We start from the raw sequence: 16832 nt of genomic DNA, 5'->3' as shown, positions 1-16832 counted from the left end.
TATAGTGTTGTCCTGGTTTGGATGTACTTTGTAGCATTTCATACAATTCTTCCCATATTTCCATGAATTCTCCCTATATGTCATTTCTTACTGCCAAATACATTGTGCCTTTACATCCTTATGCCATCATTTTTTCAATCATTCTGCTACTGAGGGGAACCTACTTTGTTTCCACTGCTTTTTATCACGAAGACTGTTGCTATGAATATTTTGGTATATATTGGACCTTTGTTTCTGCATTTTTACTTTATAAGACCAATATGTCCAGTAATGGGATTTCTGGGTTAGAGTATGGACAATGCAGTTATTTTTCTTGCATGACTACAAGCTGCTATTCAAGTGGGACTTGACAACTCCATCAGCAATGCATTAGGGTTCAACACTGGCTGTTGCTATTTTTTGTCATGCTTTCCAAATTGCATAATGTAAGATAAAACTTTAATATTCTTTTTAATTAGCACATTTCTTAGTACATATATATTTTTAACATTTTATTTTAAAAATTCTATTCTTTTAATATTTTGAGTTCCAAATTCTCTCCCTCCCTTCCTGCCTCTACCCCACCCACTGAGAAGGCAAGCAATATATCAAGTACCAATGAGAAATCATGCAAAACATCTTTCTATATTAACCATATTTTTAATTTTTTTTAAATTTTTTTTATTTTTTAATGTTTAACAATCACTGCCATACAATTGAGATTTTATCCCCCCCACCTACCCTCCATTACCCCCCTCCCTCCCCACGACTGCATACAATTCTGTATAGATTCTACATATACTTTCCTATTGAGTATATTTTCACTATAGTCATGCTATGTAGTCAGACTAGAATAAATGAAAGAAATCATATAACAAATCAGAACATGATACACAAACACATACACATACACAGACATGATCTGTTACATTATGTGAGTGACTTCCATATTTCTCTCTCTGAGTGTGGCAGGCATTTTGCCTTGAGAACCACCATTGGGATTTTTTTTTTTTTATAAGAAGTTCTTGCGTTATTACAAAATTCCAAGTCTACCAGAAAAAACTCTCGCACACTGTGGTCGTTGCTGTGCACAAAGTTCTCCTGGTTCTGCTCCTTTCACTCAGCATCAGGTCATATAAGTCCTTCCAGGCCTCTCTGAAGTCTTCTTGTTCATCATTTCTTATGGCACAATAGTACTCCATTACATTCATATACCATAATTTATTCAGCCATTCCCCAATTGATGGACATCCCCTTGACTTCCAGTTTTTGGCAACTACATAGAGTGCTGCTATAAATATTTTTGTACATGTGGGACCCTTTCCCATTTTTATGATCTCTTGGGGATATAGTCCTAGTAGCGATATTGCTGGGTCAAAGGGTATGCACATTTTTGTAGCCCTTTGGGCATAGTTCCAAATTGCTCTCCAGAATGGTTGGATGCGCTCGCAGCTCCACCAACAATGAATTAGTGTTCCAACTCTCCCACATCCTCTCCAGCATTTATCATTTTCTTGTTCTGTCATGTTTGCCAATCTTATAGGTGTGATGTGGTACCTCAGAGTTGTTTTGATTTGCATCTCTCTAATCAATAGTGATTTAGAGCATTTTTTCATATGATTATAGATAGCTTTAATTTCTTCCTCTGAAAATTGCCTGTTCATATCCTTTGACCATTTATCAATTGGGGAATGACAACCATATTTTTTAAAAAGCAAGAAAAATAAAAGGAGAAAAATTATACTTCAATTTGTACTCAGAATTCATCCATTCTCTCTCAAGATGGATAGCATTTTTTCATTATGAGTCCTTTGGAATTGTCTTGGATCACTGTATTGATCAGAGGAGTCAAGTCTTTCACAGTTGATCACTATTACAAGATTGCTGTTGCTGTGCACAGTAATCTCTCAGTTCTTCTTGCTTTACTTTGCATCAGTTCATATTGTGGTCATGTTTTTCTGAAACTATCCCCCTTGTTATTTCTTAAAGCACAATAGTATTTTCCATCACAATTATATGCCACACCTGTTCAGCCATCCCCCATTTGATGAACATCTCTTTGATTTCCAATTCTTTGCCATCACAAAAGGATCTGCTATAAGTATTTTTTTGTATAAATAGGTCCTTTCTCCTTTTCTTTGATCTCTTTGGAATACAGACCTAGTAGTGTTATTGCTGAGTCAAAGGGTAGGTACAGTTTTATAGCCTTTTGCTCACAGCTCCATCGTTCTCCAGAATGGTTAGACCGGTTCACTACTCCATCAGCAGTTCATTAGTATGCCTATTGTTCCTTCATTCCCTCCAGTATTTGTCATTTCTGAGAGGTGTGAGATGGTACCTCAGAATTTTTAATTTGCCTTTTTCTAATCAATAGGGATTTAGGTTTAGAGTTTTTCATATGATTATAAATAGCTTTGATTTCTTCTTCTAAAACTTCCTGTTTTTATTTGTCTTGACATTTATCAGTTGGGGAATGGTTCTTGTTTTTAGAAATTTGACTAAGTTCTCTATATTTGAGAAATGAGGACTTTATCAGAGAAACTTGCTGTAAAAATTTTGATATTACTTCATTGTCTATGCTATCTTTTAGCATAATGTAGTTTCCCTAATCACCTCCTTGAATTAGGTCTGTTTCGGCTTTTGCTTGTCTGAGATCATGACTGCTACTTGTCTTTTTCACTTCACTTGAAGCCTAACAGATTCTGCTCCAGCCTTTATTTTAATTCTGTGTCTTTTTGTTTCAAGTGTGTCTCTTATAAATAATATTGTTGGATTCTGGTTTCTAATCCACTCTGCTATTTGCTTCTGTTTTATAAGTGAGCTCACTTCATTCATATTCAGTTATGATTACTGTGTATTTCCCTCCATCCCATTTTCCTGTCTTCCTCTATCCTGTCCCTCCTCAAAATTCTCTTTTGCTTCTAACCACTGTCTCCCTTAATCTGCCCTTCCTTTTATCATCCCTGACCTTCTCCTGCTTCTCTTATTCCCTTCCCCTCCTATTTCCCTATTGGGTAAGTTACATTTCAATACACAAGTGAATGTATGTATTTTTCCCCCTTGGAACCAATTCTAATGAGAGTGATATTACAGCATTGCCTGCCACCACCCCTACCCTTGCAATTTTCCCCACCATTGTAAAAGCTCTTATTTACATACCTCCTTTATGTAAGAAAAGTTTTCTCATTCTACTTCAACCTTCCCAATTCTCCCAGTGCATCCTTCTTTCTCATCCTTTCATATTTTTTTTGGAGATCATTTCAATATAATTGACCACACCCATGCCCTTTAATTAAACTTCTTTTAACTGCCATGACAAAGTCCTCATGAGTTTACATATGTCATCTTCCCATATAGGAAAGTAAACAGTTTAAATTTTTTAAATTTCCTTATAATTATTTTTTCATGTTTACATTTTTATGTTTCTCTGGAGTCTTGTTTTAATGTTACATTTTCTATTCAGTTCTGGTCTTTTCATGAGGAATGCTTTAAAATCCTCTATTTTCCTCCCTGCAGGATTATACTCAATTTTGTGGGTAGCTTATACTTGGTTGTAATCCTAGCTCATTTGCTTTGTGGAATATATTCCAAGCCCTACTTCTCTTTAGCATGGAAGCCATTAAATCTTGTGTGACCTGTGGCTCCACAATATTTAAATTGTTCCTTTCTGGCTGTTTGAAGTATTTTCTTTTTGACCTGGGAGCTCTGAAATTTGGCTATCATATTCCTTCCTAAGTTTTTATTTTGGGATCTCTTTCAGGAGGTGATCAGCAAGTTTTTTCAATTTATATTTTATCCTCTGGATCTAAGATACTGGGGCAGTTTTCCTTCACAATTTCTTGAAATATGATGTCTAGGCTCCTTCTTTGATCATTGCTTTCAGGTAGTTCAATCTTAAATTATTTCTCCTTGCTCTATTTTCCAGGTCAGTTGTTCTTCCAATAATATTTTATTTTCTTCTACTTTTTTTTTAGCCTTTTGATTTTGTTTACTGCTTCTTAAAGTCTTATGAGGTCATCCAAATCCAATTTTTAAGGAATTATTTTCTTCAGAGTTTTTGCACCTCTTCTTTTTCCACTTAGCCAAATCTGCTTTGTAGGGGGTTCCTTTCTTCAATGAAGTTTTTGTGCCTCTTTTACCATTAGGACAATTCTGGGTTTTAGATGCTATTTTCTTTGGTGTCTTTCAGTGCCTCTTTTACCAAACTGTTAATTTTTGTTTTCATAATTTTCTTGCATCACTTTCATTTTTTTCCCCAATTTTTCCTCTACCACTTTAATTCTTCCAGGAATTTTTGTTGGGTTGGGTCCAATTAACATTTTTCTTTTGAGGTTTTGGTAGCTATTTTCACATTGTTGTCATCTTTTGAGTTCATGTCTTGATCTTCTTTGCCACCATAGTATCTTCTAATGGCCAAATGCTTTTTTGTTGTTTAATCATTTTCCCAGTCTATTTCTTGACTTTAAATTTCATGTTAAAGTTGGGCTCTGCTCACCTAGGGATGGGGAGGCATTGTCCCAAGCTTCAGGCTTTGTCATGCTGCTGTTTTCAGAGCTAATTCTGGGAGTGTGCAAGTTTTTAGTGCTTCTAAGGCGGTATGATCCTGGGAGTTATATAGTCACTGCTCTCTGGTCTTTATCCAGGAAGGGTCCTTGGTCCTTGGTCCTCTGAAACTGTAAGTGCTATTTCTCTTTCTTTGGTTCTGTGTCTGGGGCCTCTGCTACCCTGTAACCACCAATGCTCCTCTCTGACCTGTAACTGTGACCCAGAAATGTGTATGGGAAATTGTTGCCAATCAGAACCAGCTGTACCCATGCTAGCACTGGGTCCTCTGTTTTCTTTCTTGCCAGTCATCTCACTCCCCTTACTGTTTCTGGGCTGAGAGTGCCTAAAGCTGTTGCTACTATTGCTGCAGCAGCTGTGGGCAGGCCTCCACCCCAATGATAGATTTCTCCAGTTTTCTCAGGCTGAAAAAATGTTTTAATTTGACCTCCTGTTAGTTCTGTCACTCCAAAATCTGATTTATTATTTTAAAGCTGTCTGAAGGGGAATATTGGGAGAGTTCAGTTGGGTGGCTACCCCTAATCCACCATCTTGGCTCTGCCTCCTGGGTGTATAACTAGCATATCTCTTAGAACATGTATTCATGTGGTCAACTGTAGATTAGGTTGCAATTCCTTTGAAAATTGTTCACATTTTGACCACTTACCAACTGGGGATATATATATCCTTGTGTCGTACATTTGTACTAATTCTCTAGCGTTAAAGATTTTTGCCAGCCGACTTTTACTGGTGATATTTGATGCAAATATTTTTCTACTCTTCCTTTTTACTTTTATTGATTTTATTCATGTAAAAACTTGGTGTGGTCAAAATCATCTCTTCTCTAATTATCTTCTTTATCCTTTAATTCTTCTCCTAGTCTTGGTTATGAAGTAACTGACCTAAATTTTTCATGCTGTGACCATTTATATTCAGGGGTATCCATTTTACTTTTATTGCAATATATGGAGTCCTCTCAGTAATTTGTGTTCTTGGGACTGGATATCATTTCTACAACTCCAACTTGTAAACTAACAATAGCATTATGGCAGCTTACATTTATGAAGTACTTTTATGGTTTGCAATGTGCTTCATATTGTTATTTTCAGTCATCCATTGTATCAGCCCTCTGAGGTAGATATGATTATCCTCATATTATGAATGAGAGAAGCATCTTCATTTGAGATATAATGACTTGACATTTGTGGTCACACTGCTAGTGTAAGTCAGAGGTAGAATTCACATCTTGTCTGACTTCCAAGTCCAGCAATCTTTCTGTAACACCACACCTTGTCTTTCCAGGTTGGACTCTGGTTTCAGCTTAGAATTTAAGTATTTTTAATCTTTTGTTTTACACCCCTGATGAAATATTAAGGCATTATATAATCAAGGATTCTGGCATAAATGTCTCCTTTTATTCCAGTACAGTCTCTTAAATAGCATTCTATCTATTGCACTGATATGTGGTCACTATGGCTCATGATCGATAGCAAATCTGCATACATCTAAGCTTCCTTGAGAAAAAAATCTCTTTTTAAGTAACAGATCCACAGCAGATGGCTGGGGCCAGTTAAGAGTGCTAACTTGTTAAAATATAACAGAGACACAGTTGCACTGCTGTGCCCTCCAAAGAGGCAAGTATTTGAAGAGTGACATTAGAGCTCATCTCTTACACCTTGGATCAAGGGTTTAGGGAGTTTATGGCAAATTTGGGGCAGAGGAGGATCCTGCTTAGGATGCTATACTTGACTGAACCCTTTACAGGGTTTTTCCTGTTGCTGGAGAAATACCAAATGAACTCCTAGACCATTTTAGTTCTTGTTAATGTTGGCAAATCTGATTTGTCCTAGGCAAGAGTGGACAAGTGTGATTAGCAATCTAGGCTCAAGAGAATCTAAAAATGGATCTGAACACAGAGGATGTTACTTTTTTATAAAAAGTATGGAACAGAGAGACATGGTTGCGTGGAAGGAGTTGAGTAGGACACTGATAGTCTAGTCCAGGGGTGGAGAACCTATGGCCTTCTAGGTCCTCGGGTGTGGCCTTTTGGCTGAGTCCAAGTTTTACAGAATAAATCCTTTTATTAAGGGGATTTGTTCTGTGAAGTTTAGATTCAGTCAAAGGGCCGCACTTAAAGTCTAGAAGGCAACATGCAGCCTGGAGGTCACAGGTTCCCCACCTCTGGTAGTCCAACCAAAGCTCTTACTGAGTACCCTTTGAGGAAAAACTCAGGTGAAAATATAGTAAGCCCAATTATATCAGCAACCAACGCATGTTAAGTAAGAAAATGGAATGAGGTTAACTCCAGGGCAGTCACTGACATGTGAGCAAAGGATGTAGTTAGAAAGGCCTTAAAATTAGGAAGGAATAGGGAGAGATCTTCATTTTATTATGAGGCCAGATATACACGGTACTGCTCCAGTTATAGCATAAGGACAGTGAAATGTACAAAGTTTAGGGATGGGGCTTGTAGTCTGCTTTACAAATATTTATTTCAAAAGAGAGGCACGTCCAGTGTGATAATCTGTATGCATGTGCCCAACAATTTGAAATCCAATAAAGCCTATTTGTTCCTTTACCTTGTGACAGACCTGTTGGCAAGTTACTGAGCCCACAGATAAAAAGTAGTTTTCTCCATAGGGGAGAATTCTTGCATCCAATAAACACAACCATCAGCTCAGTTCTACTATTATTTATTTTTTTAAATATTTTTGAAAAAATATAATTTTTTTACAATATTTTCAACTTAAACACTATTCACACTGAACACGTATGGCAGCTTAACCTACCCAAATATGAAGTTTAAGAAGCCAAAACTGTTCTAGCTTTGTTAAAAGAAAAGTTGTTGTGCTGTAGACTATTGTGTAGTGATGATTAACAAAGCAAGGGAAAAGCACCACTCAAATCAGAATGCTAAGACTTCCTTGGTTCAATTTGACTAAGTGTTATATGCTAGAATTTACATAGACACAGCTATGAAGTACTGGGGAACTTGGAAGATGACGTAATTTTCAAATTACACTCCTCCTTGGATGTATAATTAGGAGTGGATTTTAACATTTCTAACATGATAACATAATGTAAAAATCAGGGGCTAGTTTTCATCTGTTTGTTACTCTGTAACTTTAGGAGCCACTCGAGACCATGGCTTGTGTGGAGCTCTTTCATTACCAAGTCTATTTTTGAAGTACAAGTTTCTCTCCACGGGGACAAATACAATAAGTAACAATACTGAAGTCTGAACGAAGTAATTTGTGTAACAATTAGAACTTTACTTTCAAAATTGACTTTTTTTTTAAGTTAAGGCATTAACAGGTGTTGGTTAACACCAAGTGACCAGTTTAGTCTCAACTAAAACAAATCATTTAGTCAAATTTCTAAATCTCTTTCAGAGGTTGTCTGATTTGTCACAACTTGACTGGTGCTTCTTTCCTCACTGTCCTTCACATCAAGCCAAGGTCCAATTATTTTCAGTAAACGTTTGACAGCTTTTTACTTAATAACAGTCTCAGCACTTTTATTAAGCATGCAAGACTAACAAAACTTTGGCAATGCATAAGTGTAACACAGTGACAAGAAGGGAGAGCTTTTACAATTAAGTCTTCTAATACTGCCTTCACAGTGTGGAAATTGTGCTACATCCACCAAAAGAGGGCCCCGTCTACTCAAATATTTAGTACTTCACCCCAGGAACAAACTCCTTTGCATTTGGATTCAGATTACTCTTGACCTGGAAAGGAAGAAAGCAAGTTTACTAAAAGACAGCTCCTGAAAGCTCATTAGTATTTATTATTTCCCCACATGAAAACATAGTTTTTTAAGTTCAAGACAGAGAAACAACTCAGGGTTTAATTCTGAACATCAGTCATTAACCCCACATCTCTAGAGTAACAAAGGAAGTGATAACCAAATGAGATTAAAGCAATGTAAGCTATTCTAAACAGGTTGGAATTCAGGGAGTCATAGTTTAACCAGAAATACACACTCTATATTAACTGATGGCATGGCTTTGCTCAAAGGGTTTTCTGATGATCTAACTAACCATGATACCTGCTTTTCTTTGAAGCAACAAAAAGCTTAAGACCATAAAGTTACAGGTATTATAACAGGGTCTTTATATATTATTAACAAAAGTTTCTAGGGGTAGCTAGGTGGAGCAGTAAATTGAGCACCAATCCTGGAGTCAGGAGGACCTGAGTTCAAATCCAGCTTCAGACACTTGACACTAGCTGTGTGACCTTAGGCAAGTCACTTAACCCCAATTGCCTTGCCTTCTCCTCTCCAAAAATAAATAAATAAATAAAAGGTATTTTAAAGAAAGTTTCTGACATGATGCCTTTACTGGAAACACTTAGTTGCCCAGTCATGTAAGTAATTATGATTATGAAGCCTTCGAATTATCTAAACCCTGGTTTCTCTTTGCTCTTCCCTTTCACTGACTGCTTTTTAGGAAGCTGAAAGAAATAAAATTCAAAATTAGTCATTCTATTACTTGTTAATATTAGGAATGAGAAAAATATCAAAACTATTAAGTAGAAAGATTAATCGTGTCTTCTCCTTTAGGTATGTAAAAAGCTAATGCTTTCTAAATCCTGTAGGCAAAGTTTAGTGGAAAGAAGCCCAAGCTAGGAGCCAAGAGATCTAGGTTCTAGTCCTTCCCCAGTTCTAGATGACGAGTTGTGTAAACTTGGGGGCAAATGACTTCCTTTTCATATGCCTTAAGTTTCTTCATCTCTAAAATGTGGTAGTTGGGCTAGATGATCTTGAAGGTCTTTTATAGCTCTAAAATTCTATTATTTTTTAGGCTTTCCTCAGTCCTGCAAGTGCACAAACCAAAGGACAAAGCATAAGGGAGCAAAGGGATGCCTTTGAATTGACAAATTCTTCTACCACTTCTTGATATGGCAACCAATGAAGAGAAAGGCATCAGGATGCATTCCAGGGCCTGGGACACCTGGGTCTGCTAGATGGAATCTGGCTTTTAGGTTACCAGCTAGAAGCTGTACATCATTATGTACACAAAGATAACCCGTGGCAAGAGCTTAATAGCATTTTCATATTTGGTACATAATAAGCTTTCCCTTGGTCAGGATGTATTTCCCCCCACACACCCTGAGTAAAAATACAAAAACTCCATGTCATAATAGTCCAAAATGCATATATATCTTTTGGCAACTATAGAGAAATAAGATCACTCATATATTTAAGTAATACCCATAGGCTATCAAGTTGAACGATCCAAACACTGTACAGTAGAGTCATGATGAATGCCATCCAAAATTATATTCCTTATACCTAGGCACTTCCTTGCACAAAGAAGACGCTTGATAAATATTTACTTATTGACTGAATTAATAACGTAGTACTAAACCAGAAGACATATCAACAAACTACTCAGAATAAAAGTACTTGTTCCAGCAATAGCTCTGTGTTTATTATAACAAAGGACACACTTACACTGTAAATTTCAGTGTTCTCTAGTAGCCCTTCGGAATAGTACTCAAGCTCAGTGACCAAGCAACAGCTGCAAATGATGTTTCAGAGACTGGGAGTGAATTCCACAGTGGCTAGGGGTTGTAAATAGGATAGAAAAGCTGGCATTCAGTCCTCACTAGGTTCCTAGTTTGATTTTAGCTTCATTAGTTATCTTAATCTGAATTTAATCAAATACAGATTTGACGGGCCCCATACTAAATGCAGCATTTAGTTTGTCAGAATTATTGCAAAAATGAATACTGCATATTAATAGCCATCAGCAATGAAAAATGAAGGAAATTTTAAAAACATACATTATGTAATATATTTTTTCTAAGAGATTATAAAAGCCAAATCCAAGACCAAAAATGATGAGTTGGAGTATCTGAATCAAAACTTTAGTTTATAAATAGATCATTAATATTAAAATGACTGAATGGCTGTACAAATATTTAGAACTAGAATCTAATCTCTCAAATTTACATAAACCTGTTCTCAACCAACTAATAATCATCATGGCTCTCCTTTTAGAGGTTAATATGAATGAAGCAATTCATTAAAGCCATTTTAATATTCTAGAAATGTCAGGGAGATTAAGTGACTGAAATCAGGAATAAATAAATGTTCAATATGAGATTAGAGTCAGAGACCCCAAACTATACTCCATTTTGGGGCTGAAATAGTTTATACCAGTATAATACATCACAGAATGCTAAGGTTTGGAGAAGGCATCACAATAATTCTGGTCAACAGAACTACTTCTGAGAGAAAAACGAATTAGTTTAATCAGAGGATTTTAGAAGTGGTGAAACTTTAGAGATCATCTAGTCCAACCCCCTCATGTTACAGGATGAATAAAGAGGCTCAGAAAGATTAAATACTTTGTGTAAGGTCATACAACTATTAAGTGTAATAGGCAGGGTTGGAACCTGGGTCTTCTGAATCACTGAGATCTACTGCTCGGTACCTTTTCTCAGAGTATACTAGGCTTTAGCAAATTAGCAAAGATAAACTAAGTTTTAAAAAAGATGAAAATAATATTTTTTACCACAAGATCCTCCAGAGAAGAACTGTCACTGATGACAAGGTCATTAAACTGGTCCTGGATTTGGTCCATAGTTTGTGGGAGGTCTCGAGCTGGAATGAACCACTCATGTTCTTCTTCCTCTTCCAGCATTTCCTGGAAACAGCGTTCAATAAATTCTTCTTCCCACAATTCCTCTTCAATCTAGCAGTATAAAATGAATATTTCAATAAAAAATGTTAACACATTTTAAAAACTAATAACAATACTCCCCCCCTTGCTTCTGTTCTAATGAGATTACTTTTTAAATTGTTGAAGCATCAGCTAAGGTTACTTTAGGAATCAATGCCATAAAGATACTAATTATTAACAGAATATTTTTATTTCCTCCACTGTTTGTGTTTGACAGAGAAGTAACAAGACAAAGCAGAGGGCATTACTTTTGAACATGCTTATCTGATGGGAGGAGGCCATATTGGCTACTAGTTGACAATATCATTACTAAGGAGTATTCACTTGAAGAAGATCAAGCCCTAAGAGAAACACTACACCAAGCTTACAATGTTTATGATAATGGTGAAGAAACTGGCAATTTCAAAAGGAATAAGCTGACATACCATTGTCCTGAACTAAACTTGAAGTTCAACTGCCAAGTGTTAAAAAGAGCAGTGACACAGGATGAATTGATAAAACATGTGTCTGAGTAACCCAAGAAACTCACCATTATCAGAGAAACAAGTAGCTATGGTAATTAAAACTTGAACTTGAAGAAAATAAGGCTTTTGTGAAGTTGGCTAAGCTCCTGCCTACATGATTAACATATAATCCTGGTATAATTAAAGTGTGTCTTAGCAAAGAGTAGTCTGAATTTCAGAAAGTACATATTCACAAGAGCTGTGTTGTAGAGCAGATAGAGGGTTGTTCTGTAAGACAGGAAGACCTGTGTTAAAGTTCTTCTTCTGGTAAGAGCCTGCCTTGGGATGCTGAGCAAGTCACTAAGTTTCTTAATGCTTCAGGTAACTCCAACACTTTAAGTTGCGGGAAGGAGATGACCTATATTGGTACAAAGAGTTCCTTCACCTTGGCATTCCCTATACCAATGAGACCAAAGCCATATTTGTCTTAGCTGTAAAATGTGAGGTAAGGAACATACTCCCCAGGCAAATACAAGTCTATTTACTCCAAGCTAGAGAAAACCCAGGACTGAGGAAAAAATCTTTACACAAAGTATGACTACTAACCTGTCTGTTGAATTCCTCTTCATTTTCCATCCACATGTACTCAGCAAATGGATTATCATCTTCATGAGAATGACCATTAATAATCACATCTTCATTGATGATGCTTGGGCTAGTACTGCTGCGACTTGGATCTTTCATGGTTGTATGTTAGTTGTTTTTGTAACCTTACAAGAAGAAGCTTAAAATTAGTTGAGATTCCCAAGGAAACATCCTATCATATGAATTACTGAGGTCATGTAAGCCAACAAAGTACTTCAAAATGCTGTTAAGTTACAAGAGATATCTAGGAATTGTCAAAATTTGCCTAAATTAATTCAGATAAACAAAGAGCAATAATGTCAAAATCTGTTTTAGGTTTTTTTTTTTTTTTTTAAGGGAATCTCAACATAGACTACACTGGAATGGGAATAGAGACCTGGGTTCTAGTCCATGCCTGGCACTAATACCAACTTCTGTGACTCTCACTATGCTTCAGTTGCAATATGTGTAAAATAAGGGAACTGGATTGCATGATCTCTCAGGTCCCTCAGGGCTATACAAAATTTTTTATTCTTTTTACCTATTCATTCCTTTGCTTCACAGAACTAGGGTCATCCTGGAAAAGCTAGTGGTCAAATTAATTTCTACAAAGTCAATTGTATTTTTAGGTTGATTCCCATTTTATAAACCAAAGGTTTGGTTTTTTTTTTATGGGGAAAAACCACAAAAACTCAGAACTCCAAATAAAACTAAGTTTGTATTCAGTCCCATTAAATTCAGGTTGTTCTAGAAGTAGTGTATTTGTAGTGCTATCTACTTTCTGGAGAATGCTATGAAGCCCCATTCCAGAATCTCTCCTCTATTGTCTACTCCCCTTCTCCTAACACCCCTTTCCCAGGACCTGGGAACTCAGACAGTTAACATTCAAGAATCTGGCACATAACCACTTTCCTTCAGATATTTACAATGTCTATTGAAGCTGGGATATATCATAATCTGTTGATAGATACTATCATCTAACTTAGACACAGAATCATAAGATTTACAGACAGAAGGGTCTTGAGAGGCCGTCCATTCCATCCCCTTCATTTTATAGAAAAGACAACTGAACATCAGAGAGGTTAAGTGTCACAAAAGTAATGTTAGAGGCTGGGTATAATATAGGCAAAAAAAAATCTCTTAAGTTTAAATTTTTATGTTTTACAGTCCTAATTTTATAAGACCATGTTTAAGGGGAAATTTATTAATAATCTGAACAGTAATTTGAATGAATCAAGACAAAAGGGAAAAATGAGAGTATGCAGTTTAAAATACCTATTTTGCCCTGACTTTCTTGAAGCTACACTATACTGAAACTTCAGATTTCCTACCAGAAATGTGGCTCCCTTGGATAAAATTCATAGAAGCTGATCTGCCATGTGTGACACCTGAACTTTTAAATTTAGAGCTTTGTCTGTATTTCCAAGTATTAATATTCCCAAGTAAGCCTGTAAGTTATTCTTAATAAACAAATGTTTACCTTACAACTTCAATCTTTTGTTTTATGTAGTTTTATTTTGGGAGCAAGGCACAGCAGGGGATTTAAATGATGACTTTTTTTCCAATCAATATCCCCTTGGCTTTTTGTGGGTTACTGCTCACAAAGTAGCTACCCAAATAGCCACCCACTGCCTTAGGGTCCCTTAACTCTAGTTAGTTTCAGCTGAAGTGAGAGAGGGTGTTGAATAGTAATAGAACACCTGCAGAGAATTGTGGATACACTACGATACAGTAAGTTCATTTGCTTCTTTCACTATGACAAAACCCGAACCACGTAGTAGAAATCTATTCAATTTTTCCTCCCAAGTTCAGAATTCTTTAGTCCACAACAGTTGACAACTACAGAAAAATAAATTGCAGTATCAGCTGGGGTGGGAAGCATGGCACTCTGAAAACAGATAAGACAAGGATTCAGAAAATTAATTTTTATGGTGGAAATATTTCGCTGTTGTTACATTTATAATTTAAGTCCAAAGAAGCAAAGATAATTTTGCTGACTGAATTAAACTGTTTAATAAAATCCTCTTAACTAGAAAAGAAATTCAAGGAGAATTGCCTATTTTAATTTTTGTCAAATACTCAACATGCTCATGAAATGTAACTAAGTTACATTTTTGACCTGACTCAAAAATATTACTAATAACCAGGATCTAGTCTGCCTTACAAATGGACAGAACTAAATCTAAATGGAGTATTCAATATCCTCTGTAATTAAGCTATATTCAATCATTTTTAACAGTATCTGACTTTTTATCCTCCTACTTAAATTTTTATAGAAAATGAATCCCACCTTTCCAAAAACTTCAATATTAAAGTACAAAGATATCTTATCTCTTTGCAGAATGAAACACAAAATTCATAAGCTTACAGCATTAAAAGACAAGATTATCCAAAATTGGATCTGTACCAGTCAAAATTTAACTTGCCAGAAACTATATACATGGGCACGAGATATATATATCTCCATATGTACTGAAATACTTAATTTGGTTTCAAATATGCTTCAGCTAACTCACTTGAGTATCATACAGAATCAGACCTAGCAAATCCCCTGAAATAAAGCCTTTTTCAAAAGTGTTATGGACAAAAGTTTGTGCCAACACAATGAGAAACCTGCCTAGGCAAGTTCTGGAGGCTAGAAAACATCAGGGGACTCCTCTCCTTTCTTGATGGCTAGTACTAAAGGATGGCTGGGCAAGGAAAGGATTAGGAAATAGGTCTTAAACCCCAAACAATGCAGGTACACAGGAACTAGGTCAGCTTTTTGACCATTATCACCTCATCAAACCACCTCTGGCTTTGAAGGCCATAAAAGACAAATAGCTGACCAGGATCACTTTTAGTCAAGTAGGTCTGTTCGAGTAATTAATAACAGCAACAAGCAAAATTAACAAGCAAGAAGTAGTAATAATGATGATGATGACAACAATGACTATTAACTTCTACTACATCATCTTCCCACAAGAGAAAAGAAACAATTGCTGACTAGATTTTGGTCCCTAGTCACAAGTGGGAGTCACAGGGGAGAGTGCCCCCACTCCTAGAATATGCTATACTCATTAAAGGGGCCTGACATATGGTGATAGAATGTTTTATTCCTTCCTCCTACAATCAAATCCTTTACCCTCCTGGTTCCACACATATCCTTCAAGGTTATTTCCTTTGAACCTCATCAGTCTTCAGCTTCATATTCTCAGCTTTGTCAGAAATTGACCATTACTATTGTTAGCTGACATCTCAATGTACTTTACAAACATTTGATCTTGACATTTGTACTGTTGTGGAAGGGAGGTGGAATACACAAATGAAATAACTGGCGCTCAATAATTTTCCTTTATCTTCTACTCCAAAAGTAAGCATGACTAATCTAGACCTCTAAAACTAAATAGTTAAATGAGTGATTTTAGTACCATTGCAGGGCTGGTGAAGAGTTACAGGAGACCAATTCCCTAAATTAAGCTCAGATTTGAATGGCCAGTACAAACTTAACAAAAGCTTTTAGAACTGGAGGGAAAAATATGTGCTAGAAGTAACAAATTCTAACCAAAAATAAAACAAAACTCCAAACCTCAGACTTTGACCAAGTCAGTAAGTTCATGAATTGAGTTGGAAGAGGACTCAGAGGCCATTTACTTCAATACTCTCATTTTATAATTGAGGAAATTGGGAAATTGACACTTGCCCATGGTCACATAGCTTAAGTAGGTGTTTGAGACAAGATGTGAATGCAGGTTGTTCTTCCTGATTCCCAAGTGCAGTGGCCTATACATTACACATTTTCTTCAATTTCAATTAGGGAGAAATTTTATTTGGTCTTTATATTTCTAACTTGATCATTTTAGTTTACTTCAGATATGAGTATGGCTGAATAACTGCAACTATACAGAATTAAGGAGATACAAAGCAGGGCATAAAGCTATTATCAAATACTCTATAGTGTGTCTGCATTACCATTTTACCCAGAGGCTGCTTACTATATACAGAAAATTTCCTCCAGAACTTAATTCTGATAACCAGGCTAGCATATATTCCTAACTAAATGTTCTTTTGGAAAAAAGAAATAAAGATTAAAGGAAAAAACAAAGACATTAAACCATAATGGAATGTAGGGTCATTTGCAGATATCATGCTTAGTAGTAAAAATCCTATTTTCAAACACTGTTCTATTGTTTTCTTTTCATCAGTACATATAACTAACTTACTATGACTCACTTTAAAATTTGCAGGAAGATCCTTAGGAGAAATCTCAAAATTCTAAATGGTATGATTTTTAAAAACCTCAATCATTAGAGAATAAAATGATGAAACTAATTTTTCTTTCTTGATTTCGGAGGAAATTCTAATTTTGACAGGATGACACTGACTTAAAAAAAGTAATCAACCCTTTTGCTTGTTCCTGAAAGAAATGAGTTTCCCAAACGATCACTGCAAGGAAATATGAGTATTATTTACTCAAAAGCTTATCAGACAAAATCATGTTAGATTTTATCAGATAATTAGCTCCAGTGGAATTATCTGGGATAAAATTTATTGGCATTAATGTGAAAAACATG

The 16832-nt window shown here is 36.0% G+C and overlaps 2 protein-coding genes across 9 annotated transcripts in view; one reads left to right on the top strand and one right to left on the bottom strand.

Annotated features, from left to right (window-relative positions):
• SLC23A1 (solute carrier family 23 member 1) overlaps positions 1-13772 on the top strand; it is a 33332-nt gene extending 19560 nt beyond the window's left edge. For 5 of the 7 annotated variants that reach the window (XM_072630447.1, XM_072630444.1, XM_072630450.1 and 2 more), the window contains one exon: positions 9326-9942. The gene's annotated coding sequence lies outside the window, so the exon portion shown is untranslated. Of the gene's footprint in view, positions 1-9325; positions 9943-11429 lie in introns of those variants that run through there. The other 2 variants (XM_072630446.1, XM_072630445.1) reach the window with 2 other exon arrangements.
• Positions 7199-12399, bottom strand: PAIP2 (poly(A) binding protein interacting protein 2). 2 transcript variants are annotated; one of them, XM_072630452.1, is made up of 4 exons: positions 12262-12399; positions 11045-11224; positions 9979-10088; positions 7199-8251 (listed from the first exon to the last, which is right to left on the bottom strand). In XM_072630452.1, the coding sequence occupies exons 1-3, from the start codon at positions 12397-12399 to the stop codon at positions 9999-10001; spliced, it is 408 nt and encodes a 135-aa protein (XP_072486553.1). In that variant the 3' UTR covers positions 7199-8251; positions 9979-9998. The 2 variants fall into 2 exon arrangements, with proteins under 2 accessions (XP_072486553.1, XP_072486554.1); XM_072630453.1 differs by lacking the exon at positions 9979-10088.
• Positions 13773-16832: the final 3060 nt, after the last annotated feature.

The sequence above is a fragment of the Notamacropus eugenii genome, chromosome 1 (genome assembly GCF_028372415.1).
Source record: "Notamacropus eugenii isolate mMacEug1 chromosome 1, mMacEug1.pri_v2, whole genome shotgun sequence".
NCBI classification, from domain to species: domain Eukaryota; kingdom Metazoa; phylum Chordata; class Mammalia; order Diprotodontia; family Macropodidae; genus Notamacropus; species Notamacropus eugenii.
This window is presented reverse-complemented; position numbering and strand designations above follow the sequence as displayed.